The sequence below is a fragment of the Dipodomys ordii genome, unplaced genomic scaffold (assembly GCF_000151885.1).
Source record: "Dipodomys ordii isolate 6190 unplaced genomic scaffold, Dord_2.0 Scaffold130, whole genome shotgun sequence".
NCBI classification, from domain to species: domain Eukaryota; kingdom Metazoa; phylum Chordata; class Mammalia; order Rodentia; family Heteromyidae; genus Dipodomys; species Dipodomys ordii.
In genome coordinates this window covers 3661504-3688003 of record NW_012267346.1, presented here as the reverse complement: position 1 = coordinate 3688003, position 26500 = coordinate 3661504, and the positions used below count along the sequence as shown (strand labels likewise).

General features: G+C 45.9%; 1 protein-coding gene across 1 annotated transcript in view; it reads right to left on the bottom strand.

Annotated features, from left to right (window-relative positions):
* The window catches only part of Atxn1 (ataxin 1), a 402543-nt gene that overhangs the window by 1926 nt on the left and 374117 nt on the right, over window positions 1–26500 (bottom strand). Inside the window, exon 9 of the mRNA XM_013030467.1 lies at window positions 10638–12688. Within this exon, the coding sequence (XP_012885921.1) occupies window positions 10638–12527 (1890 nt within the window). The 5' untranslated portion in view covers window positions 12528–12688. The remainder of the gene's footprint in view (window positions 1–10637; window positions 12689–26500) is intronic.

Here is a 26500-nt window from a genome sequence, read left to right as displayed (position 1 = left end):
ATTGTCTATAGCTTGGGTTTGGTGCTAAGATGTCAGGGGAAGGTAACTGTGGCCCTTTGGAGTTCACAGTAAGTGGATGGGAGGCATCTGTATAAGGATGGTCCATTAGTACAGCAGGTATGATTATGAGTCTCCGCACAGTATAAAGGTACTAGGCAGAGGAAAGACAGCAGTTTAGGGCAGTGGCAAGCAAGAAGTCTTAGGTAAGAATATGCTATTCTGGGTTGTTGTGGTCACCAACAAGGGAGATTCCTGGAAGCAGGGATGTATGAGCAAAGTGGTGCGTAGGGTATACAAACTCTAAGGCCAACCTTTATTGTTGCCATTAGATTAGGCTGACATGTACTTTGGCTTTGTAACAGTTTGATTCTCATGGAAATCCAATTTCTCCAACTCCTTTATTATTAGTGGTGTTTCAATGCAGGACCTGACGCTTGCTTGGCAGGTCTCCTACCACTTGAATCATGTCTCAGCCATTCTTATGTTCATTTATCTTTCATATAGGGTCTTGAGCTTTTGCTCAGCCAGCCTAGGACTGCTATACTCCTATGTCTGCCTCCAGGGTAGCTTGGGATTACAGGTGTGAAGTCACCACAGTTGTTCCAATGAAGTCATTTTGAAAGCCAGTTATCAATGATCCTCCTAGATGTGATGGGCTTGGTAATTTGGGCTGCCTTGTTGAGGACACCAAAGAGCTTTGAACAAAAACCATGTAAACAACAACAACAACAAAAAACCCTCGAAAAAATTTTAGTTTATTTTTCTTCTTATGGTACTGGACCAAAAAGAAGAAAAACTTAGTTACTGAGTCACAGAAGGAAAAAGTGAAGGCTCAGCATACTGTGTTGGGGGCCTGTTTTGAACACTGAAAAATGGAGCTGTTGAAACCATGTGGGTTTCTGATAATCCCGAGTGTAAGGGATGGGGCTAGAGTTCAGGGTAAACCCACTGTTTTGGGGAGACATGTCTTGCTATTCCATTTTAATACAATTTACAAATCATTTCAGAGGGATTAAATCATTTTCCTGGCATCATACTGGTTCACTGATGGAAATGAGATTTAATCCATGTTTCTGGACCCAAACACATTTTCTTTTCCCTGTGAGTCTGGATCTTCGCCTCTGTGAACAAAGACATTATAATACACCAAAGAGATGACTTAATGTTCTTATTACTACCAGTAGTGGCCAATTTGATTTCAGATAAGCAGATTCAATCACTAAGCTCACCGATTTGTTTCATGGTGCAGAAGTTTGAATCTTGTATCCAGCTTTAGTCATCCTTTGCAAGTGTGTGCAGGATTGATAATTGCTGTTCAGTCTCAAAACTACGTTTATCTCTCTCTCATGCACACACAATATCTACTATCTGAAATACTATCTGAAATTTCAGATTTTAGAGTTTTATGCCTTTTTGAGTTTTGTGGATTTTGGAATATGTGCAGAGCCTTTACAGGTTGCATATCCCTAATCTGAAAATCTGAAATACTTCACAAACTGAAACTACTTGAAGTCTTGGTTGATCCTCAAAAAGTTTTGGATGTTGAGTTAGCAGTGTTCATCTTGTATTTGTACATATACCTGTATGAAATGTATGGAGCATGGTGTCAAGATACGGATGTCCTTAAGTGAAAAGACTCAGCTGGAATGGGCCCCTGAGGTCTTCTCCCAAAGTCTAGAGCCATTAGCAATACAAGATGAGCAGAAGGAGCAAATCCTAGTTCAAGTGAGGATTGTTTTGTTACATTTGCAAGTCATAAGAACAATGTTCTCACGTATAACTATCTCGTAAGAACTACCAGCCTCACTGTTTATTCCTGCCTAAAAAATACCAGTCAAGGGTAATGTGTTGTCCATCAATACTGGACGCACTATTTGCAAACATGCTGGCCTCCTCTTGTGCTCTGCATGCTCCTGGCTTGATTTCCTGTGTTGGGCATTGTCTGACTCTTTGCTAGTAGCCATCCCAACACTTACTGCTAGACAGAGCCCCAGTATATATCATGATCAGTCCTCGGAAAATCCCAAACTTTACTTTCTGAAAATAACATCTACTCTAGATGCATAGATCTAGCTGGTGGTTTCTATATGCTAACAAAGTTATCTGTAGACTCACAGGGGAGAAACAGCTTCAAGGTCTTCATAATAGGTTTTAAAATTGATTACCACCAACAGCTGTAATACTAATGAATATGCTTATCATTAAAGATACCGTAATGGTTTTGGACAGTTTGGAAATCTTTCACTATTCCCTTTGCTTACCTGCCAAGTACATCATTAAATGCTGTGGTGTGGTCCACAGCTAGAACAGCCTACCAAAAAATTCATCAAAGGAAAGTAATGAAAGAGAAATATTAGAAATGTGCCCTAAAAGAAAGTCTTTAACTTGGGAGGTTCTTCTTCCTTACTTCAAAGGCTTGTCTTGGTCTCTCTAGCTTCCAAAAGAACAGCTTTCAGGGTCTTGGGGAATGATGACCACCAGACATTTTTTTTTGTGCCGGACATATCTTTGCAACTCAAGATAGAGCTGATTCTTCCAATGACCTGATTACTGTGGGCAGTGGACTGGCCGTTCATTCAACTGGCTTTTTACTCAAGGCTCACCCAAGGCTCTACCACTTGAGCCACACTCCACTATGGCTTTTGCTGGATAGAGGTCAGAGCGTCATGGTCTTTTCTCCCTAAGTTGGTTTTGAACCATGATCTCAGATCTCAGCCTCCTGAATCTAGGATTACAGGTATGAGCTACCAGTACCTGTCAAGAACATAAAACATTCTTTTTTTTTTTGGTCAATCGTGGGGCTTGAACTCTGGGGCCTGGGCACTGTCTCTGAGTTCCTTTTGCTCAAGACTAGCACTCTACCACTTGAGCCCCAGCACCATGTCCAGCCTTTTCTGTTTATGAGGTGCTGAGGAATTGAACCCAAGGCCTCATGCATGCGAGGTAAGCACTCTACCACTGAGCCCCCTTCCCAGCCCCCATAAACCATTCTTAAAGGTTAGCTAATCACTGACAATAAAGAAATCCCATTGGAGGATTTTTCAGTGAGCAGTTCAGTTTTATTATTTGAAACTCTCTTAGAGAAGAGTTCATCAACAGGGACTATTTTGGAAATTAAACAAATTCAGCGCAATTCTGTGACATGATGTCACCCTGAACTGGAACCGTGAGTCTGTGAATTCCTCAACTTTGCAAGCCATGTGGGTCTTTTCCCTAGGATTCAGAGTCACAAAATGGTTCCAGTGGTCTTTAGTTTCAATAAAGTTCAATAAGCACACAATGAGAACCTGTGCAGTATTAGGGGCCCTAGACGAAAACTATATTATTGAAGATGCAGGGTCTTGACTCCCATGATGAGATGGAAAAAAAAAACAATCACAGCAAATTCATAAGTGCTTGTTAGGTTTGGCTACTGAATATCACGTTGGCTAAAGATGTCCCTTTAGATTTCTAATCAGCAACTTAACCTGAACATGGTAGGATCAAACCTGCAAAGAGCACTGTTCTTCACCATCTCTGTAACTGGTACCACACTCCTCCAAGCTGTTCAGGTCTGGGAATCACAGAATTCTTCCATTCTTTCTCTCATATTACACACATCGAAAATCAGAAGCAAATACTTCAAGGTATGACTGGACAACGTTTTCATTACATCCACAACAAGTAGCTGACCAAGCCAGCATTTTACCATGAACAAGCCTGGTGTGGCCTGCATCTCTCCCTCAGGAATAACTCTAGTTTCCTTGCACCTCCTCTACCCCAGCTTCTGCTTGGACTCCTTTTGAATCCCTGCAATGTTGCCTCCTCTTCTCCTCTTCAGAGACAGCTTCTCTGACCATCCTACTTACCAAAACATAAGCTCCCAGCCCTGGTTTCCATATCTTATTGGTGCTGTGTTATTTTTCCCCTAGAACTTCTTTTCTTCCAATGTCTTTTTTTTCTTTTAATTCAATTCATATCGTCTCTTTCACCTCTTCCATGAACTCCCTATTTTCTCTTCAGAATCTAAAACACTTCTTGGCATAATAGATGCCCAGGAAAAATATGAAAGAATATAAAGAAATATAAATATAAAATAGAAATAATACAGATTGTGTTTGCCTTCCATATAGAAAATACTGCATTGTCACAACTGGTCAGCAGAGGGCACTATTTAGAAAACACAGGGAAGATTTGACCTGGTGTTAATTTTTTTCACCAGCCAACACCAATAATGGTTGCCTGTTATTCACCATCTCTGTAACTGGCACCACATTCCTCCAAGCTGCTCACAGAATTCTTCCATTCTTTCTCTCCTATTACACACATGTCTTCCCTGGGGGGTAGCTAACCCCTCTCTCCACACTCCAAGGCAGCTCTCTGGGCTGGGCCAAAGCTGCCTCATTCACTCAGCATTCCTCTGCCAGATGCTGAGTTCCTTACCATCTCATGGAATTACACTTCAGTTTTCTTTCTGTAATGTTCCTTCAGCTAATAATAACAAATTCATGATCTTATAGAGGGTCTAAACATTCTCTAGGATAGTCTCTGATTTGAAACCCAATGGCATTTGAGTATGGTGGTGTACACACATAATCCCGGCTACTCCAGGCAGAGGCAGGAAGATCATGAGTTTGAAGCCAGACTGGACTAAGTTAAGGAGACACTATTTGAAAGCCACCCTAAAAACAAAAGGGCTAGGAGTATAGGTCAAGGTGTTATACTACTTGCCTAGTGGTAATGAGACTGTGAGTTCAATCCCTCGTATTGCAACACACACACACACACACACTCACACACACAATACAAACACCCAAGGCTAACAAATTCACAGGCACAGGACCATACCCAGCCAAAGCAGGTTTCATACCTTCTGGCAGCTCACCATAGCCCTTTTGTATTTTGTCGGTTGTGGGGCTTGAACTCTGGGTCTGGGCGCTGTCCCTCAGCTCTTCAGCTCAAGGCTAGCACTCTACCACTTGAGCCACAGCACCACTTCTGGTTTCCCAGTGGTTTATTGGAGATAAGAGTCTCATGGACTTTCCTGCCTGGGCTGGCTTTGAACCACAATTCTCAGATCTCAGCCTCCTGAGTAGCTAGGGTTAGAGGGGTGAGCCACCAGCACCTGGCTTCACCACCGCTCTTAAGCGAAACCTGTTTACTCTGCTACCTCCAGCTCCCTAACCCAACTCCAAGAATGACCCTTCAAAGTTCCATTGTGGATGGCAGAATCCAAGCAAAGCTTGCCCCACCGCCACTAGTCTGACAGATAACTTCTAAGAATCATTTAAGCTTTTCTACAGGGAAAAAATTCAAACAGAGCTCTTCAGTCAATAACTCCAGCATCTTAACACTATGTGCACATGCAGTTGTACTGTCTGATTGGATATTTCCATTTCAGATTGGCATTATGTCTAAATACACACATATGTAACACTTCACCAAAAGCAGGACAGAAGGAAAACAAAATGTCTGTTGTTTAAATATGGCTCATCTTCTTCACCAGGGTCCCTGTTTCCACAAATGTGAGGGGCATCTGCCTCACAGAACACCATTTTCTAGTGTAACACCATCTCAAACCCACGAATTCTGCCTGGAGCTGAAGTGCAATGAAATCTCTCAAAAGTCACATGTTTAGTTATGCCTTGTTTTGGCTGAAGTTACTAAATTTGGAATTCTTGACTCTGCCTGCAAATGAAAATTCTTGATTCTGCAATATCTGTAGAGGAAAGCGGAAAGCTAACCTGCTTTTTTTTTTTAAACCATTGGAAAGCAGTTTGCACGCCTATGTTCTCTGCATGGAGCAAACCAGAAAATCCTGGGGTGATGAATAGGGGGGTGTACAGGGAAAAATTGATTTACTTCAGTGTTTAAACATCATTAATAAAAGCAGTCACAACTCTTTGAGTGTAAGAATATCTGGGAGTATTCTATTTAAAACATTTGATCGTGTTAATGCTATGTGTGACTCAGCCTTCGGTGGAAGTGTTTAAGAGTTGTTTAGGAAACCCACGTCCGAGCACAGTCATATCTCTGAACACAAATGCCTTAACTACAAAGGAGGCTCTGCTCACACCCCATCACACATTGCCACACCATCAACACCCCATTACATGGTTCACAGGGCTTTCTTGGGAGATGGTCCCTTTAACAGGCTTAGGACTAGCCCCAAGAGGGACACTGCCCACCATGGCAGCCATCAGTGTAGTCCCCACACAGCTCCCCAAAGCCCTCCTTGTCCAGAGGTCTTAAAATATGTGCCTTACAGGACAACATCAGTAAAGAACAACCAGCATTAGTCAGGTGGCGGCAGCTCACACCTATAGTGCTAGCTACTCAGGAGGCTGAGATTTGAGGCTCATGGTTCAGAGCTAGCCCGGGCAGACAAATCTAACAAATGTTTATCTCCAATTAACCAGCAAAAAGTTGGTGTGGCAGAGAACCAGCCTTGAACCAAAAGACATAGTAAGAGCATGAGCCCCTTACACCCAAAATAGTAGTGCATGCACACACACAAATCAGCATTAAAAAGAAGGAAGGTATCATGGAAAGAAAAAGACAGAGAAACTTAAAATGCATAATACTAAGTGAAAAAGCCAGTCTAAAAAAAAAAAGGCTACATCCTGTGTCACTCCAACAATTAACATTCTAGAAAAAAGGCAAAAAAACTAGGCAGTTAAAAAAAAAAGACTGGTGGTTGCTAGGGATTTAAGGCATGAGATTGTATGTGTCGCGGGGTTCAGGATGACTGTGGAATGCTGGTTGTGCAAGGAATCACACATTTATCAAAACTCACAGATGTGGTCACAATTGTGGTGGCTCCAGTCTGTGACATGAGCTACTTGATGGAGATCAAGGGAGCACACTTCAAAGCCAGCCCAGGAAAAAAAGTTTGAGAGACTTCATCTTGACCAGTGGCTGGGTGCAGCAGTGTGAACCTGTTATCCAAAGCTAAGGGCAAAGCACAGGACTAGGCATGGTAGTAATGGGTACCTGTCATCCCAGCAACTTGGGGAAACAAATAGGGGGATCACGTTCTGGGCTGGTGAGACATAAAGTGAGACCATATCTTAAAAATAAACAACACAAAGAGCACTGGCAGAGAGGTTCAAGTGGTAGAGTGCCTGCCTAGCAAGTACCAGGCCCTGGAGACCCTGAGTTCAAACTTCAGCTCTACCTCCCCCAAACAGCAAAACTCACAGAAGGTACCACAGAGTAAACCTACCAGGTTAAATTATGGTGTTTAGTTAAACACAATGTAGCGGTGCTAACTCATCGATTGGGACACACATTATACCACAGTTTTCATAATGGAGGAAACTGCAGGAACTCTAATTTGTGTTCAATGTTTTATAAATGTAAAATGATATTAAACATGAAAGTCTACTTTTAAAAAAAGACAACACTGGTGCCAGTCTTGGGGCTTGAATTCACAGCTTGGGTACCGTCCCTTAGCATTCTTTGCTCAGGCTGGTGCTCTACCATTTCATCCATACCTCCACTTCCAGCTTGTGTGTCTATGTATGTGTGTTTAATTGGAGATAGGAATCTCATGGACTGCCCTGCCCAGGCTGGCTTTGAACCCTGATTACAGATGTGAACTACCAGTACCTGGCTGCAGACATGACATGACCCACCAGCATCTGGTCACCTTCCTTTTTTTCCCCCCTGATGGGGTTTTTCTGTGTTGCCCACATTGGTCTCAAACTCCTGGGCTCAAGTGATCTTCAAATAGTTGGCATTACAGGCATGCAGACCTGGTTTTCTGTGCATGAGAGGGGCAGAGGGTACACGGATTCAGGAACAAAAGCATGGTTTGATTTGGCTTCTTTAGGGGATTGTCTCTGGTGTGAGAACGGATAGGAAGTTGATTCCCAACAACTGGAGTGCAGCCCCCAGTGCACACGTGTGCATTCAGGGTGCTGACTTCTGATTGGTCAGGATGCATGTTCCCCCAGCCTTGCACGGTGAATGCTGCCTGTGAGCGTGCTTTGGCAGCAGAGGGACTGGATGGGCTTATTTGTGCCTTGGCTATTTTTAGGCCCCAGCTCATCCATTCAAGATAGAAGCTACTATCAGTGACTCAGTCCACCGCAGTCAAACTCAAAATGAGTGGAATGGAAGCAAAGCCACGGGCAGACACACAGTAAGGACATCATTCTGTCTTGCCATACACGCACATATCATGCCCACGCCATGACAGCGAGGAGAAGAACATGGCCCTATTAAGCAGCCATTAAGTCATAAAAGAGGCAGTCACCTTGGTGACAGACGACCTTAACATCATGTGGAGCTCGACATTCAGGAAAGCAGCAGCCAAAGGAAACAGTCAGCCCAGAACCCTTTACAGACACGTGGTCCTCAGAAAAGCTGAGCCTCAGGAACTTAAGATAGAAGGACAGGAAAGACAAGGGCTTGTGGGAGATAGGGTGCCTTGAGCCCAGGCTCTCAGGGTTGGCATATTGCTATCCAATTCTCTGCAGACAGGGGGAGCTCATGAGCTCTCACTGGATGTTCTGGAGAGGCACCCACCAAGCCATCCCTCCATCCCTCATTCATCTTCAGCTCCTGCCAGAAACACTTGTCAGAAATGCAGATAGTGGTGTTTCTTGGTCACGCAAGGGGCGTTTTATTGTGCTCCTCCTGCAAACGATCAGCCTTCCTAGCAGTTTTTAATAGACTGCCACTCCTTCTATAATCCCTTTTTAGAGGGTGAAGTCTTAGGATTAGTTTTTTGGAAGCAAACCTCTCTCTGCATCCTACATTGAAGCATGGGATTAAGTAAATGTAAGTCTAGGTCCGGGTGCTGCCCTGTAGTGAAAGATACATGCAGACTTGGGTCCTTTTTGGCTTCAGCTCCAGTGTTTTCCCTTTAGCTAATTTGCTTATGACCTAAAGCCATGGTGTGATGTCACTGTTTCTTTCTGGAGTCCCATTGGCTCCTGTTGAGGCAGGCCAATTGCCTGGGAGTCCCAGGACTTTCCAGTCATGAAGTTGTTCCTGGAGAATGTTACTTGGGAAGGAGGTCCAAGGGAAACAATCTTTTAGCCTTTAGGGCTTTCAGCCAGAGCCACAGCCTAAAGGGGGCAGCAACTCTGAGTGTGCTACTTACCCTCCACTTGAAAAGGAAGGAAGGGGTTTGCCACAAGGGGAAACACCTTCCTATTACTTTTCCTATTATCCCTCCCCCAAGCCAACAAAACAAAACAAAAACTCGCATGGAAAGAACAGGAAGGCAAATTGTTCTGCCAATGTAGAGCCATGCTGTGTACTGCAAAGCCACCGACACAGGAGTAAACACGTGAAAGCATTTTTCTCCACCTCACCTGGAGTATCACTGGAGAGAGCTCTGGGGCATCTCCCACAATAGCAATTAGAAATTTAGTCCCAGTGCTAGCCAGGCACTGGTGGTTCATGCCTGTAATCCTAGCTACTCAGGAGGCTGAGCTCTGAGGATCACAGTTTGAAGCCAGCCCAGCTAGGAAAGTCTGTGAGACTCTTATCTCCAATAAACTACTCAAAAAGAGCAGGAAGTGGCGCTGTGGCTCAAGTGGTAGAGCACTAGCCGTGAATACAAAGAGTTGGCTCAATGACAGTGCCCAGGCCGAGTTCAAGCCCCAGGATGGGAAAAAAAAAAAGTTCTAGGCTCTAGTGGCTTAAGACTGATTCTAGCTATTCAAGTGTCTGAGATCTGAGGATCACTCAAGAAAGGTCAGTAAAGACTTCTCCAAGTGCCCCTTTCTTGCTTGATTAGCTGATGCCAATACATTTTATAATCTGTTCTAGAAGATGGAGAAGCAAAGGATAAAAGACCAGAAGGGCCCCTAAAAGATTATGGAACCTGTTTGAGAGATGAGAGAATGGACAGATCAAAGAGGCCAAGTAACTTGTCCCCCCACAGCTACCTGGCCTTCTCTCCACCACTCCTGCAGTGCACACTGGGACTTGCCATGGTGGGCAGGGGTGGAAGGAGGTATGGTTCAGGCCCAGTGGGTTGTCAACTGTTTAGGCAGTCTATACCTAGATTTGAGAAGATGGGTGTATCATGGTGACAACCTTTGCTGGAATGTTTCCAATCCAATTTTTAATTTGGCTACTGAAGTTCAACAATTTATTCTGTGGGTGCAAGGGTGGGCTCCATCTCACCAATGAGAAGACCAAACAACTCCTGACACTGAGAGGAAAAAGTTCTAGAGGAAACCCAGTCCCGTTTAGACATAGATTCATTCCTTAGAAAGGTGGCCATGGGGAAACACAAGTAGAGCTGGATTTTCCTAGAGACCCTAGGCTGGGAAAAGGTCTGGGTCAGGCACCAGTGGTGCACACCTGTAATCTTAGGTACTCAGAGGGCTGAGATCTGAGGATTATGGTTCAAAGCCAGCCTGGGCAGTAAAGACTGTGAGACTTTAATCTCCAATAAACCACCAGAAAACCGGAAGTGGCGCTGTGGCTCAAGTGGTAGAGTAACTAGCTTTGAACCAAAAAGCTGAGGGAGAGCGACCAGGCCCAGAGATTCCAGCCCCACGGCAGACAAAAAGTATGTCCCCCATTGGGGGCCACACTTCATCCCGCATCACACCAACAATCAAGTCATCTTGCCAGCGGGGACAGCCTCCCTCCCTCCCCTCCACTACCTGTGCCAGCCGTGTACAGCCTACCTGTGCCCGATGCTCCCCGACGGCGAACTGTATGACCGCCACCCCGGGGCTGTGGCTGTCCTCGATCCTCTCCACCGTGCTCGAGTCGATCTTCAGCTCGTTGCTTATCTCCGCGCTCTGGATGAAGTCTTCCGTCTTCAAGTCCTCCACCTTCTTCAGCTCCCCGTTGGCCAGCTGGATGATGGAGCCTTTCATGAAGTAGGGTGGCAGCGTGGGCGGCACCGCGGCGGGCGAGGCCACCGACTGGACCACGGGTAGGTGGATCTGAGCCTGGACCATGGCTGGGTAGGCAGCCTGGGTGACCAGGGCCTCGGGGTTAAAGTTGTCACTCTTGGGCAGGGCGGTGGTGACGAACTGAGGCGACGTGGTGACGATGGCGGAGGCTGCCCCCGGGGTGTCCATATCCGGACTGCCCACTGGGATGAGCAAGGGCTGGGTGCCAGGGATCACCAGGTGCTGGGGCAGGCTGCCTGCGTAGGTGATCGCCTGCTGCTGGCCGCTCAGGTAGCCGATGACCGGGGGCTGAGTGCCCGCGTAGAAGGCGGTGGCCGGCAGTCCCACGGGGAGAGGCTCTGAAGCACTGTGTGTGGTCTGGATGACCGTGTGGGGGGATAACGCGTAGGACCGGTGGTGGTGGCCGGCCTTCCCGAGGTGCAGGCCGCTCTTGTCGTTGAGGGCGGACGGGGAGGCCTCGCGATGCGCCGCGGCCTGCTGGGCCTCCAGGTCGGATGCGGGCGTGCTGCTGCTGTTGGGGAGGACCATGACGGACGCGCGGACCCCGGGTGGATCTCGACTGCTGTAGTCCGCGGGGCTGGGGTGCACCACCACGTGCCTGGGCTCGTAAGGGTGCGGGAGCGATTTGCTGCCCGCCTTGCCCAATCCCAGGTCGGCAGAGGCGGGCGCCCCGTACCGCCGGCCCTTCTCCATCTCCCCGTTCAACACCTCCTTGGCCTGCGGCAGCCTGCTGCTGCCGCCACCGCCTCCGTCTTTCTTGCTGGGCTCACGGGGGACGAAGTGGTGGCCGCTGGGGTCGCCGCCGTACTGCACCACCACCTGGGAGGAAGGGCCCAGGGTGAGCGTGTGTGGGATCATGGCCTGGTGCGCGTGCAGGTGGACGGGGATGGCCGGCGGCGAGGCCGTGCGCCCGGCGCTCTGCGGAGAGCTGGAGATGTGCACGTACTGGTTCTGTGGGGTGGGCGGAGGGGACCCCGGGGTGAGGAGCCCGGGGGTCCTGCCCAGGTGCTGCGGCGGTGGTGGCGGCTGCTGCTGCTGCTGCTGCGGCTCGATCTTGTGCCCAGCGGCCTGGCTCAGACCGCCCACGTTGGCCAGCAGAGTGGAATAGGCCTCCAGCTGGGAGCGCTGGGATGGAGTGGTGGCGCCCCCGGCCGTGGCCACCGTACTGGTGATGGGGTTGGCCGAGGGGGAGATCAACTGTGAAGGGAGAAAGCCGGCGTAGGGTCCGCTGTACTGGGAGGAGCCCATGAACTGGAAAGTGTGCGGCAGGTGGGCGTACTGCACCGGGGACACCGGGGTCCCCGACTGCGGCGGAGGATAGGCCGCGGGCAGCGTGGTGGCCGAGGGGACCGACCTGGGAGCACTGGGCGGGGAGTAGTCCAGCCCGGTGGACAGTGCTTTGTGTAAACCTATTCCCTGTTGTAAACCAAGCTCGGTGGAAGGCCCCACCGGCCCGTGCCGCCCTCCCCCTGGGCCCCGGCTGCCCGGAGGGTGGCCAGGGAGCCACGCAGCCGCTGCCACCGCCGCCGGGCCGTCCGCCCGGTGGTTGTCGCTGGGCGGGGCGGTGACCTTCTCCTCCGAGGGCCGGCTGGTGGCGGGGATCTCGCGCTTCTTGGGAGGCAGGCATTCATTGCTCCGCTCCTGGTTGGATTTCATTTTTCGCCGTCCCCCCTCCACGGTGGCTGCTTTCACTGTGGCGCGAGCTGGGATTTCAGTCTGATACACGGAAGGTCACATTGGATGGCTGTAGGGGACCCAGGTTCTTCATGAGGAATCATCTCCCCCAGGGCGCACTGGGCCAGCGGCAGCTCCGGATCCTGAGAAAGGGGCCGTGGGGGAAAGGGGAGGGGGGGGGGACCGGGGTGGCCAGAGGCCGGAGGGGACAAGGAAGGAGAAGAGAGAAAGGGAAGACAAGGGTGGGGAGGAGAAGGAAATAAAAATGTCAGCTTTGGTGGGGGAAAAGAACCCCATTCTTGGCAAGATTTTGCCTAAGCCCTTGCAATCAGTGTGCATTCCAAGGCCCCCCACCTGGGCAAAATGAACTCTGCTGAGTTAGCAGGTTGGGAAGAACAGACCAGGAAACTGAGCAAGTCACGCCTTCAAAGTACAGAAACTTTTAGGGAGTTAACAATTCCCCTAAGATGCCCTTACTATCTCTTCTTGGTCCCTCTGTCTTGCTCTTGGAGGATACCTGATACATAATTCTTTTTCAGATATAGGTGGTACCCTATATCCTCATTTTTTTAAAATGGGCCATTACTGGAACTTGAACTCAAGACCTAGGTACTGTCCCTTAGCTTATTTTGCTCAAGGATGGCACTCTACTACTTCTGCCACGGTTCCACTCTGGCTTCTTGCTGGTTATTTGAAGATAAAAGTCTCATAAACTTTTCTGGCTTTGAACCTTGGTTCTCAAATCTCAGCTACCTGAGTAGCTAGGATTACAGGTGTAAGCCACCAGTATCCAGCTGTCCTCATCATCTTTTTTTTTTACCCACGGGGATAAATCAAATGACACTTTCAAATGACGTCAGTAAGGGCCAGTTGGATCCTGTCTTCAAAACCATGCTGTGGGAAGGAGTAAGTTAAGAACAGAAAGAGCATCACAGCAATACTCCAATATTACAGCTAGCTCTGGGGCCATATTGGACCTATGGGAATTCCTCCCACTGACCCCACCCCACAGACATACCCCACCTTAGAGGAGGAAGTCCATAATAATACCATTCTCTACAAATTTCAGAATAATTCCAAGTATAAATACTCCAAGAACATCCATCTCAGATGGTAACAGAATAGAAATTTCTGGAGTGGTTAGAAATACCTTGGGTTATAGACTTAAAAATACAATATGAAGGAAGTTGATCAAGATGCATTATTCTTATGAACTGATATGTTGAACTGAAACCATTTTGTACAACTACCTTATTTAACAAATATAGTAGGTAGGGCTCATGTATTGAAAGTTTCCTTAGTGTGGGTTCCATACATGTTTTGTCTCCTACTTTCTTCCTTTTTTTTTTTGCCAGTCCTGGGCTTGAACTCAGGATCTGGGCACTGTTTCTGAGCTTCTTTTGCTCAAGGCTAGCACTCTACCACTTGAGCCACAGCACCACTTCTGGCTTTTTCTGTATATGTGGTCCTGAGGAATTGAACCCAGGGCTTCATGCATGCTAGGCAAGCACTCTACCACTGAGCCACATTCCCAGCCCCCTTTCTTCCATTTTATCTTAAAAGTTTCTCTTCATACCATCTTATCCCTTTCTCCCTAGAAAGGGCCAACTCTTCACTAACAGAGATGAAACCACATTCAAACAAATCAGACTTGGTTGTATTTATTTCAGATCATATGGATTAAGAACCTCCATCTCAGGGCTTCTGGACTCCAATCACATTCGTTAGTGACCACTGAATCCTAGCCATCTAGGCAGCATGTGTATGGCAGTACCCACCTGGCAGGAGACATAACTCAACAGGATCAAAAGGAACCATGCTTAGCCACCAGTAATGTGAGCACTCTCTGGAGCAACAGGTGCAGACAAGAGTAACGCCTTGTGACATGAGCTATGGAAACTGGACTTTGGGAATTGCAGACCCTCACTTTTGGCATTTCTCTTTTCCATGATCTGATTTTAAAACAAACACTAGAAAGCAGCCACCTTTAGCACTCAGTCATCAATGATGCTGCGGTAGCAGTGAGATGCCTCATGCAGCCTGGTCCTACTTTCTCCTTCACTCCTCATGTCTGCACTACCCAATCCCGAATCTCTCCTCTCCAGGAGAGATTCAACCTGGTACTTGCAAAGGGAATGGGAGTGACGTAATGGTCCTTGATGGGTTGGCTCCAATGTCTACAGATACAATGAAATGACAAGTGACAACAGAAAAGGTAGCCCCTTCTTCATGATTTTGACCAGGTATATAGGAAGGCCAAGGTTTAGAAATGTGGTGTCTGAATACCAAAGGACATCCTAGTCATAGGAGTTCTCATATGACAAGAGGATAAAAGAGGCTCTTTAAAAGTGGGATACAAACATAAAGTAAAAAAGACGTTAAATGGTATTATTACTCGCTAGCCATAGGTGGCTTAGGCCTATACTCCTAGCTACACAGGAAGCTGAGATCTGAGAATCATGGTTCAAAGCCAGCCTGGCTGGGAAGTCCATGAGTCTCTTATCTCCATCTAACCACCAAAGAGCCAGAAGATGAGCTGTGGTTCAAGTGGTAGAGTGCTAGTCTTGAGTGAAAATCTGAGAGACAGCGCCTAGGCCCTGAGTGCAAGCCCAGTGCCAGTTCTGGCACAAAAACAAAATATTGCTGAAGAAATGAATAACTACCACTGTGTCCAAGGAGTTATTTACTTTCCCAAACTAGGGTTCATATGGTCCAAAATAACTTGGTTGCACAGCCCCTTCTATTAAAACAAAATTAAAACCAAAAGTACACCTCATGATTTATATCCAATACTTACAAATCAGTTACAAGGGCAAAATAAAACTAAACTACGAAAGCATCAACGTTGTCCTTGGCTGGTTGAAAAGTACTAATGATGACTATTTTTCTTTGGATTTCAAGAGTCAGTCTTTAGAAAAAGACCGTAATGATGGAAATCAGTTGACATTGATCAAGATGCATTGTACTTGAAGTTGGATCACCTTTGTACAACTACTTAATGGAAAAAGAAAAGAAAAAGGGGACTGGTAAAATCTCACGGGCTTTTTCCTAACATTCTTTGCTGAGATCTACTCACAGAACTGTTGTGTGCGCCCCCTGCTGGCACTCATAGGATTTCATTAGGGATGCTCACGCAAGAGTGATATGTCAGAATCTGAAATGAGAACATTTGCATATAGTAGGCCTAGCCAGTGAGGGAATAGGTTAATTAGCTCTAGACAGCTCTTGGGAAGCAAAAGCACCAGCATAAAAGTCCTTTCAAAGCCAAGTAAAATGTCAAACACATTCCAGAAGAGGTCCATTAGCAATGCAAATGTAAAACTGCCGGCACACGTGAATGCACAATATACAAAACTAGAAAACTCCTCTGAAGGTACTTTTGAGAACTCAGCTCTAGTAAATTTGGAAAAGAATGCTGACTTGGTTCTCAGAAGTGCAGTTTTTATTTATATAGCTTATTTGGGGGAAGACACTGGCTTCAGTTTGCCTTGAATGCTAACAGAGCAGGGCTTCTGCTAATGAACCACCACAAAACATGTCTGATTTGACAAATTAAATTTATTCTTCTGAAGTTATCCATTGATAAACAGCACTTTTCCCAGGAAATCCCAGGGATAAATCAAGGATAGGATGATTAGCATAAGAAGCTAGGGTGCCAAGCTGATACAGATCTCAACTTATCCTCCTCTAAAACTCATTTTTAAATTAAAAAATCTATCTATCTATCTGTCTGTCTGTCTGTCTGTCTGTCTGTCTATGTTTTCGGGTTTTATTGAAATGGAATCCTATTATATAGCTCAGGTGAATTTCAGATCCTCCTCTCTGAGTCTCTCCTAGTGCTGGGATTACAGGCTTGGTTTACACCAAGCTTACAATTTTAAATACTTTTAAAGGGACAGTATCTCACAATGTTGTCACAGGATGGCCCTGAACTCTTGGGCTCAAGTGATCCTCTTACCTCAGTCTCCCGAGTAGTGGCATGCACAGACAAATACAGGCATGTATCAATATGCCCAGTGTTCTCCTACACTCAGAAGGTATATTTACCAGTGCAGAGCATGAAGTAGACAGGGAGATCTAATTCTAGACTATGTATCCTTTCTCTGCTATAGTAGCTGTACTATCTCCATGTTCCTTCAAGGGAGAAATATGCCCCTAGGAAGTGGAGCTTGTTTTATTGTCAATGAACCACCAGGGGGTGCCATAACATGCCACCAAATCTGATGGGGCACTATGAGTGGTTATTTGTGGGCTCAAAAGGGAGGTAATTTATGAAGCCAGAAGAGGTAGGGAAATGAAGGGAAAGACAAAGGCAAAATAATTTTTTTTGGAGGGGGGTCCAGTTGTGAGGCCTGAACTCTGGGCCTGGGCGCTGTCCCTCAGCTCTTCAGCTCAAGGCTAGTGCTCCTACCACTTGAGCCACAGTGCCACTTCGAGCTTTTTTTTTTCTTTTTGCTTATGTGATGCTGAGGAATCAAACCCAGGGCCTCATGCATGCAAGGCAAGTGCTCTACCACTGAGCCACCTTCCCAGCCCCATAATTTTTTTTTTTAAAGGTGAATTGGATTTGTGCTTTCAGGGTCTCTTCCTAGTTGCAGGAAATGGTCATTGCGTGCTGCCACTTGGAGGTCCTTGGAGTTTACTTGTGAGTGCACATGAAACAGAATGGCTTCTTTGACACATGGGGGTCATTCACAATAATATAAATGCTAAGCTACCAGAGAGCCATACATGCAGATCACTGTTTAAACATTATTATTGGGAATGGGAAAGCAGGAGGAGGGTTAAGAGAGGAATGAAGACACATTTACTCAGGGTTTACTACCTGTGGGTTGCCTGGCAATCACTGCTCTGAATACACTCATTTTAGGCATTTATGAATTTATAAGTGCAGCATCTATATTCAGATTGACCTCTCTAACAGTATTTTCATATTTAGCTCAGTAGCATAAGGGAGGCCTTGCTCGTCCAAGTGTGATCCTCGAGCAGTAACTCCAGCATTCCAGGGTCTTGCTGCAAATGCAAAGAACTCCTGCTTTGCAACCTGCATTTTACCAGATCTCCACTTACACGTGATAAATTCAGGTATAAGGAGAAAATGTGTACACCTCAACTCAAGCAAATGAAACATCTTTAGTTTCTTTCTAACAGAGGAGATTGGGTAATCAAACTGGTGCTGCATATTAATGGACAATTGAGGGGAGCCTTGTAAACAAAGAGCTTATTATTCAAGTAAGTGTCAGCTGTTCACTTTGGGGGTCCTTCACCCCAAGTGCTCTATAACAAAAGTTCCATTTTTTCCTGGCTTAAAAATAGCCATGAGCATATTATAAATTTGATACATGATTCAATCCTGTCCCAAAAGAAGGAAGACATTTAACCAAAGAAACCTCATACTTGTATCTGTGCTATAATTTTCATGACTGTCATGCTATAATTTTCAGACTGAGGAGCGATAAGAAAATGAGCTGAGATCATGGTTTTCTGCATCCAGGTCCTGTGAAGAACAACTAATTGCTTGGAATCCAAGATGCTTCTAAAATCCAATACATAAAGCATATGGTAACTAGACTGCACTGCTCTGTACCCAATGCCTAGTCTGTTGCATGAACAGGAAGTGCGGCTGCATCTTTAGCTAGAAGGAGGAGAGGCAGACCATCTGCTGAGCTTCCCTAATGGGGAAATCCCCAACCTCCAATTTTGTGAATGCTGACATGACATCACAAGTGGAAAATTCCACACGTGACCCTCAGGTTGCAGTGTGAGTATCCAGGGGGCACTAAAATGGTTGCATGAAATGACCTTTAGGCCGGGGTGCCTAAGGTGTATATAGAATAGAAATGAATCCTGTGTTCAGACGAGGGTCTCATTCCTAAGCTATCTCATTATAATATGTGCCAATATTCCAAAATAAAAAAGAATCCAAAGCCCCAAGCATTTTAGAGACGGTATATTCACACTCTATGGTGAAATGATGAGACCCTTCAGGAGATTGAACAGTAGAATAGCAGAGGCCACCTGGACAGGGTGAGGATTCTAGAAGTCCTGACTTGCCAACACATCCTTCCCCTTTTATCTCTAGAGTGAAAGAACGCATGTCATGCTGACAGAAGGTGCTGCATTTTGGTTAATCATGAAAAATAAGCCCAAACATGACAGCCTAGGAGTATCCCGGGTGAAGAAAGATGTGTTAGATGACAAGCCATAATTAGATGCCTTCATGGCTGACCAACCAAGCCTGCTTCAAAGGGAATGGGTCACATTTTTATTCATCAAGCACTCTGTCTCTAGGATATACAGCAGGCCTTAATTGTTCAATGTCAGCATGAAGTAAATGGCAGGCCACCATTCTATTTTTAGTTCTCTTCAACGTCTTATTAATATTTGGTTATCATATTTAGAGGTAATAGAAGGTTGGAAGAAGTGATTACAATGCTATCGTTCAGACAAATCCTCAGAGGCTGGAAGGGATGACATAGAATCAAGAAAATTAAGATCAATGAGAACAAAAATAAATGCGTACCCTTGGTTTCTCTAGCTCAAATTAGGCCGTTACTAGGCTTGGAGAGAGCTGGCTTAAAGAGTGATTTAAATGAAAGAGTTAGGTATTGTTTAACTATACCCTCAATAAGTACCAACAGTTTGGCAAGATGCTCAAATGGTTGGAGTAATAAACTTTATTTTAAAAATGCAAACTTCAGCCAAATGTGATGGCTAAATCTGTGATCCTAGCTACTTCGAAGGCAGAGATAGTGGAGGGGGGGGCAATTGTGTATCACAGCCAGCCTGGCTGGGTACAGTGTTACACACCCAGTGACACAGCGAAGCGAAGTATGAGGATTACAGCCCATGCAAAACAAGGGCTGGCAGTGAGGATCTAGTGGTAAAGCACCTGTCTAGTAGCATGAGGCCTAATACCTCCAAAAAGGAAAAAGAGAGAAAATATTCAGAATAAGGAACTATACTGTTCATGAGCCACTGATATTGAGGGGCAATAGTCAATGGAGCAGGTCCAGGGTGAAGTGATCTCTGGCTGAGTGGCCAACACAAGACAGGAAGAGACTATGTTGATGCTGGTGGTTATGCTGGCAATCCTAGCTACCCTAAAAGCCGAGACCCAAAAGACTAAGGAATGAAACCAGCGTTAGGAAGAAGAGTCTGAGAGACATCATCTCCCATGAACCAGCACAAAGCAGTACTGAAGGTGTGGCTCAAGTGGTAGAGCTCTAGTTGTGAGCCTATGAGCTGAGCAAGCGTGAAGCCCTGAGTTCATGCCCTGGTACCAACACAAATAAATAATGAGGAGAGGCAGAGTAGACAATTTGTAATCTGGATTAGAAAGACTCCACAAGTGCTGGAGGATATCAATGATAAATAGTACATGACTTCATTTATTATCATCAATAAAACCAAATGCTAAAACCCCAAAAGTTGCCTCCACCTGCATCTTGTAAAAACATCTATTTGCAAAGAGGATCTTCACAGATGCAATTCGGGATCAGCCTGGTTTATTATCCAGGTAGGCCTTAGATTCAATAACAACAGTCCTTACAAGAGAGAGAAAGAGAAGACTGTGCCACCCAAAGGAGAAAGCCATGTGGAATCAAGTAGTCCTGTTCCAAACAGAGGAACATCTGGACCCTACAGAAGCTGGATGAGACAAGGAAGAAGTCTGCTGGACAGCTCGTGGAGGGAGGAGGGAGTGTGGCCAGCGACATCTTTCATTTCCACCTTCCAGCTTGCAGAGGTAGAAGAGGCTGTGATTCTGTCATCCTACGCCTCCAGGCCTGTGGTTACTCATGGTGGCATCCCGCAGGACCAGATACAGACTTTCCACTAATTGATCTACGGCCCGTCAATCACCTCATGCAAACACTTCCGTGTACAGGGATGTTTGTCAATGGTGACACCAAGGATGATGCAGAGGTGAATGAGATGGAGGCTGACACAAGCACTGGAGATTGGTTCCTTGTTCTGCCTCCCCATGATACAGGATGGGCTGGGAAGGATCTCCCTGAGTGAAGGTAATGGCAGAGAGCTGCCTTTAAGTTTTCCATAAAATGCACCAGGAACAAGCACCTGGAGTGGGAGAGGGAATGCACTGTATGATGACTGCTATGATGCACTGTACGATGCTTATATCCAGGGTGACACTCATTGTCAGGGGCAGGAAGAGAGCTCAGCTTTTACCCTACAAGCTGGGGTTCCTCAGTCAAGCTTAGGGACAACCACTCAACTATGATCCAGGTCCCAGCAGTGCTGCAGAGATGAGAACCAGAGAACTATTAGTACTCATGCGCCTTCCAAATGAGCTCTTTCTCTGTCTAGCCTCATCAAAAGCAAGTTCAAGTCTGCAGTCTGCTCAGGCTCCCTTCAGCCCATGGCTGGTGGTGGCACTGGTGCCCGGTGAGCAGCCTTGCCTTGGAGGACATGAGCTGAGGTTCTCGAGGTCAGAGAAATGCAGGAGAATAGATAGCTCACACGCTGGGCTCTGGGTGGCCACTGTAATCCTAGCTACTCAGGAGTCTGAGATCTGAAGACCCGTTCAAAGCTAGCCCTAGCGGACAAATCGAAGAGACTCATCTCCAATTATCCAGCAAAAAGCAAGAAGAGGAGATACGACCCACGTGGTAGAGCGCAGTCTTCAATGGAAACAGCCAAGCAAGAGCATGAAGCCCTAAGTACTAGCTGGCATGCATGTGTACACACACACACACACACACACACACGCACGCACGCAAGCTTATGAGACACATGGACACAACAGATATCAGGAATAGTTTTTTTCTGGCCCTGTATATTTGCAGTAGTTTTTTTGGCAATCTGTCCAAATAACAAGTCCCATTTGGGTGGACACTGGCTTTGGGCAGCTGTGTGTGTCTAGGGTGAATTGTCCCTCTGACTAAAGACAGTCAAGTTCAGCCTGAAGAATTCACCAAGACACACTGGCTGCCTGGTCTGCTAGATGCCCATTCTTGGCAAGTGGCACAGCTGCCCTCTTCCTTGGCCTTTAGTGGGGGAAGGCTTCTTATTGGCTGCTACCTATCAGCACGAGAGAGAGAAAGAGAGAGAGAGACAGAGAGAGAGAGAGAGAGAGAGGGAGAGAGGGAGGGGGGGAGAGAGAGATTGCCTTTACACAAGCCTGTGGCAAAGCTTTCTTTGCATTCTTGGTTCCTGCTAATACCAGCCTAGTTCACGTTGTGATAATGTTACTGGGGGTATTTGGGGGTGGGTTTGCCTCCCCTGGAAACAGTATGACAGCTGTCCCATGACCAGGGTCCTATGGTACCTGTCTGTGATCATGGGAGGGTGGGCCTGGCCCCACCTACAACTGGCTGTGGGATCCCCACAAGCCACTCCCACTCCCCGGGAGCACGTGGCTGCTGTGGCTGAGCCCCAGGATCCTCTGGCTGCCTGCCTGAGCTCCAATTCCTGGAAAGGCTTAAGATAGGAAAAATCGCCAGCTGGATCCAAACTGGTCCCAGGCGAATTGTCCAGCAGGGTTTGAAGCTGGAGTTTTTAAGAAAAGCTGGAAATGCCTTTCTGTCAAGACCTTTCCTGGTTCAGTTCAAAAGCAAATACCTTTCTGCTTTCAAGTGTACCCCCTAGAACAGCTTCCCTAGGCGCCCGGATGGCTGGCTTTTCTCACTTTGGCCACAGGTTGGGAACAGTGATGGAGCTCTGTTGTGGGGGAGGGGAAACTCCTAGACTTAAGAGGTTCTTACCCTGGACTGGTATAAATTGTTTCCTCTAGACTTCGGCCCCAAGATTGCCGTGGGAAGGACTGGCCAAGGTAGCAAAGTTGGTCACAATCAGTGTTGGCAGGGTGGGAACCTGTAACTCCCAACTGTTGGTTAAATGTCCTTACACAAGCTGGGGGCCAGCGACTCATGCCTGCAATCCTAGCTACTCAGGAGGCTGAGACTGGAGGATTGCATTTGAAGTCAACCTGAGCAGGTAAATCCACAAGACTCTTATCTCCAATTAACTAGCAAAAAGCCAGAAATGGAGGTGTGGCTCAAGTGGTAGAGCACCAGCTTTGAGTGAAAAAGTCAAGCAAGAGGCCCTAGGTTCAAGCTCCAGTACTGGCACAAAAAATACCCTTATCTACACAGTGACAAATCCCATTGCATAATGCACAAAGCACTCACAGTCATTGATACATTAAGAATATTTGTATTAAACAGTAACCTTATTACGAATGATGACAGGAAGACATTATATTAAGGTTATTGCTACTACGGGCAATAAAAGATCACCGAGCTGTTTAAATGTCAATGTCACCTCTTTATTTACCTTTTAATGTAATTTAAATTTCACTCAAAATTAGGTGTGTACAGCAGCTTCAGGAGATGAGTATTTCAATAATGTATAATATTCTCATTATCTAAAAATGGAGAGGGACTCCTATGTGCAAGGCTATATACTATATACACTCAATACTATATACACTCAATAAACGGTCACCATCATGAATACAATTACCAGGTGATGTACCCTGGTAATTTCCAAGCAATCACCACATTTGTCCATTGTTCATCACAGCCCAGTCCCATGATGAAATCAAATATGTCAGCTTCAAACTACCTATCCTTCACATATCTGGTTTATCCCTCATATCTATGATTTGCTCAAAAGGGGTTACCATGCGTGTCTGAGAATGTATTCTCTTTCTCTGTCTGATAGACTGTATTTATGACAGTACCCAACAGGCTCCCATTCATATCCAAAGTCATGAAAGTGATTCCACATACAGATAGAATACACAGGAAAGTCGGATGCTAACCCCCACTTGGCATTTCTCTGACAGTCCCTAGTTCCATCCTGCCTGCTTCTCTACAATACTTTCTGGATGGGTAATTCACAGAGGCATGGCAGGGAAGTGTCATCTTCTCTCCCCATCCCACTGGGATGGCTGCCAGCTACCGTTCACTCTCAGAGCTTTACTACACAAAGCAGAGGACCAGCCACAATTCAAGGACATTGCACTGGATTCTACTGGCCACTAGGGGGCCAGTTTTCAGGGTGATAAGACAAATCAATCAACAGAGAATAAGAAAACCTTTATCATATTTAGAAGATGTCCTTTTGCGATGGCCAATAGACACATGAAGAAATGCTCAACCTCCCTAGCCATAAAAGAAATGCAAATCAAAACAACATTGAGATACCACCTCACTCCCATTAGAATGGCTAAAATCAAGAACTCTAAGAACAACAGATTCTGGAGAAGATGTGGACAGAAGGGAACCTTATTGCATTGTTGGTGGGAGTGTAAACTTGTTCAACCACTCTGGAAAGCAGTATGGATGTTCCTCAAAAGACTCCACATAAAGCTCCCCTACGACCCAGCAATCACACTTTTGGGCATTTACCCAAATGCTTACAAACAAGACCACACTAAAGCTACCAGCACGACTATGTTTATTGCAGCATTATTTACTATAGCTAAGATATGAAACCAACCCAGATGCCTCTCAGTAGATGAATGGATCAAGAAAATGTGGTATATATACACAATGGAATTCTATACCTCCATCAGAAAGAATGACATTGCCCCATTTATTAGGAAATGGAAAGACTTGGAAAAAATTATATTAAGTGAAGTAAGCCAGGCCCAAAGAAACATAGGTCCCATGGTTTCCCTTATTTGCAATAACTAGTATATGTATGAGTCAAGCAGAAAAGGTCAGATAAGTTGATGTTAGGGAAATGAACCCCAAGATAAGTATTCAAATGTGTTTTTGTTTTTTTTCCTTTCATGCAATTGTTTCTAGCATATTTATAAGATGATTTCTATGTTGCTTTGTATGTCCCTCCCCCACAGTATAACCCAGACTTTCACTGTATTTGATGTCCGTATAATTTGTGGAGGGGAAGGGGAAAAACAAATCGCTTAACTAGGGATACAGGCGGACCCATTGCAACAATGAGATGTACAAGTCGTTATGTTGAAAATGAACTTTACAATTTTGGTGGGGGGAAGGGGAAACAAAGGAGGAGGCTGCAATGCTTGATAAGAAATGTACTCATTATCTTGCCCATGTAATTGTAACCCCTCTGTACAGTATTTTCACCATAAAAAAATAGGGAAAAAAAGATGTCCTTTTGCAACTGGGGATGTTTGAAAGCATTCATCACTCTTCACGTGGCCGGGTAAAAGGAAAGCTGAAATTTCCAGAGGATTCATAAACTGACACTCCAAGAGCAGTCATAGGCTGGCTTACCTTCTCTGCTGGCTTGGTAGTTTCCAAGTGCTACGGTTTTAAATGTTCCTACATTGGAAACTTATGCTCCAGTGCAACAGATTTGAGAGTTGGGCGATTCATGCTGCTAAGCAGGAGTGGGTTAGTGATGGCGGGTGAAGGTTCTGGTAAAGGGAGAAGTGTGCCCTGATTCCTTTCTTGAACATGCCTGCTCTCTGCCCTTCCACCCTCTACCATGGCACAGCACAGTAAGAGGGTCCTCAGAGACTCATCCTCTTGATCTTGAACTGTGTAGCCTTTCATGAGCGAAATAAACTTCGATTACATATAAACTTCCCAGTCTCAGGCATTTTGTGATAGTAGCACAGAAACAAATGAACACAGAGCGACCCTGGATCATTCAGGCATTTTCTTGACTTGCAAAGTATCTGAGAGTTGCTGTGGTCCGTGTTCCCCAGGCACCATGGCCATGAGATGTCCTTACTGCTTACTTTGTGCCAGGATGGTGATATTTTTCACACAGTCAGGATGTGACGATTACACCTCAAAGACCAGTGTAAATCATGTGTCTAAAATCACAGGGCAATAGATGACAGAAACACAATGAAACTCTTGGCTCACTCAAATCACCACGCTGGGTTCCAGTGCTTGGATTGTGCAGTAGGTTTCAAATGTGTAGTCAAAGTCAACTTACCTAAGCACAGGCTAGCCTTTGTCCTCTCCTCCTGGGTGGTAAGACCTCTGGAATAGCTTGTATCTAGGGGTGTTTATTTGCCTGGAGGCTTTGAGCCTTATAACCTCAGTTTCCATCTCTGAGGAACTAAAGGCGAAAAGGATTTGCCTGACCTCAAGAAACATCTGAACACTACAGGTCAGCTTTGAGCATAGAGCATGATTGAACAACAGATTCCTTCTCTATGAGGCTCAGGTAAGCCTTCCTGCAAACTTATCATTAACATGAAGGCTAGATGTAACACTGTGCCTTCTCAGGACAAAAATGAGGTCCATCCCAGAATCCTCCTCTGTCTGGCAGTGTTGGATACCCATGTTTTCCTGGTAACAAGCCTCTGTGTAATGGTTTCCAGCAACTTCTATGAATCCTTTCACACCAAGGGTGGTTTCAGGAATTAAGGAAGCCTGTGGTTTTTGTCAGATGGGAAAGCAGTTCTTGTGAGAACTCTGACATTGTAATTTAGCCAATAAATGTACAGCTGAAGACGAGGATGTTGAGGTAGGCCACACAATGCACAAAATAAACAAGGGTCATCAGGCTTAGAGATAAGAATGCCTCGAGAACCAAAGATTATACCAGAGACTTAGACTTAAGTCTGCTCACTCCCAAATGGTGTCTTGTGAAGAGGGGCGTATGGACTGTTCACTGTAATGTGACCTGAGCCAGAGGCCCATAACAAAGAGCTACCCAGGGGGTTTGCGATGGCACCCATGTAAGAAGCAATGGATATGCCAATTTTCTGAGTACAGTGTTGAAAGTGTTGGCGTCTTGGGCGGGGTAGCAGATAATCCCTCAGCTAAATGGCTGAGGGGTTGAACTGCCAGTTCACTGAGCAGAACTGACCTAATCAGCTACTGGATATGAACACAGCAACAAAGTAAGTAGAAGACAAGGCTGGAGCCTGTGGCTCTCTGGCTCTTTGGGCACATACTTGCCCCTGAGCACAGAGAAAGCTGTGCATGTATCCGGCACACTGCTGTTCTTCGAGGCCTTTGGGGATAGATGTCCCCCTGCTC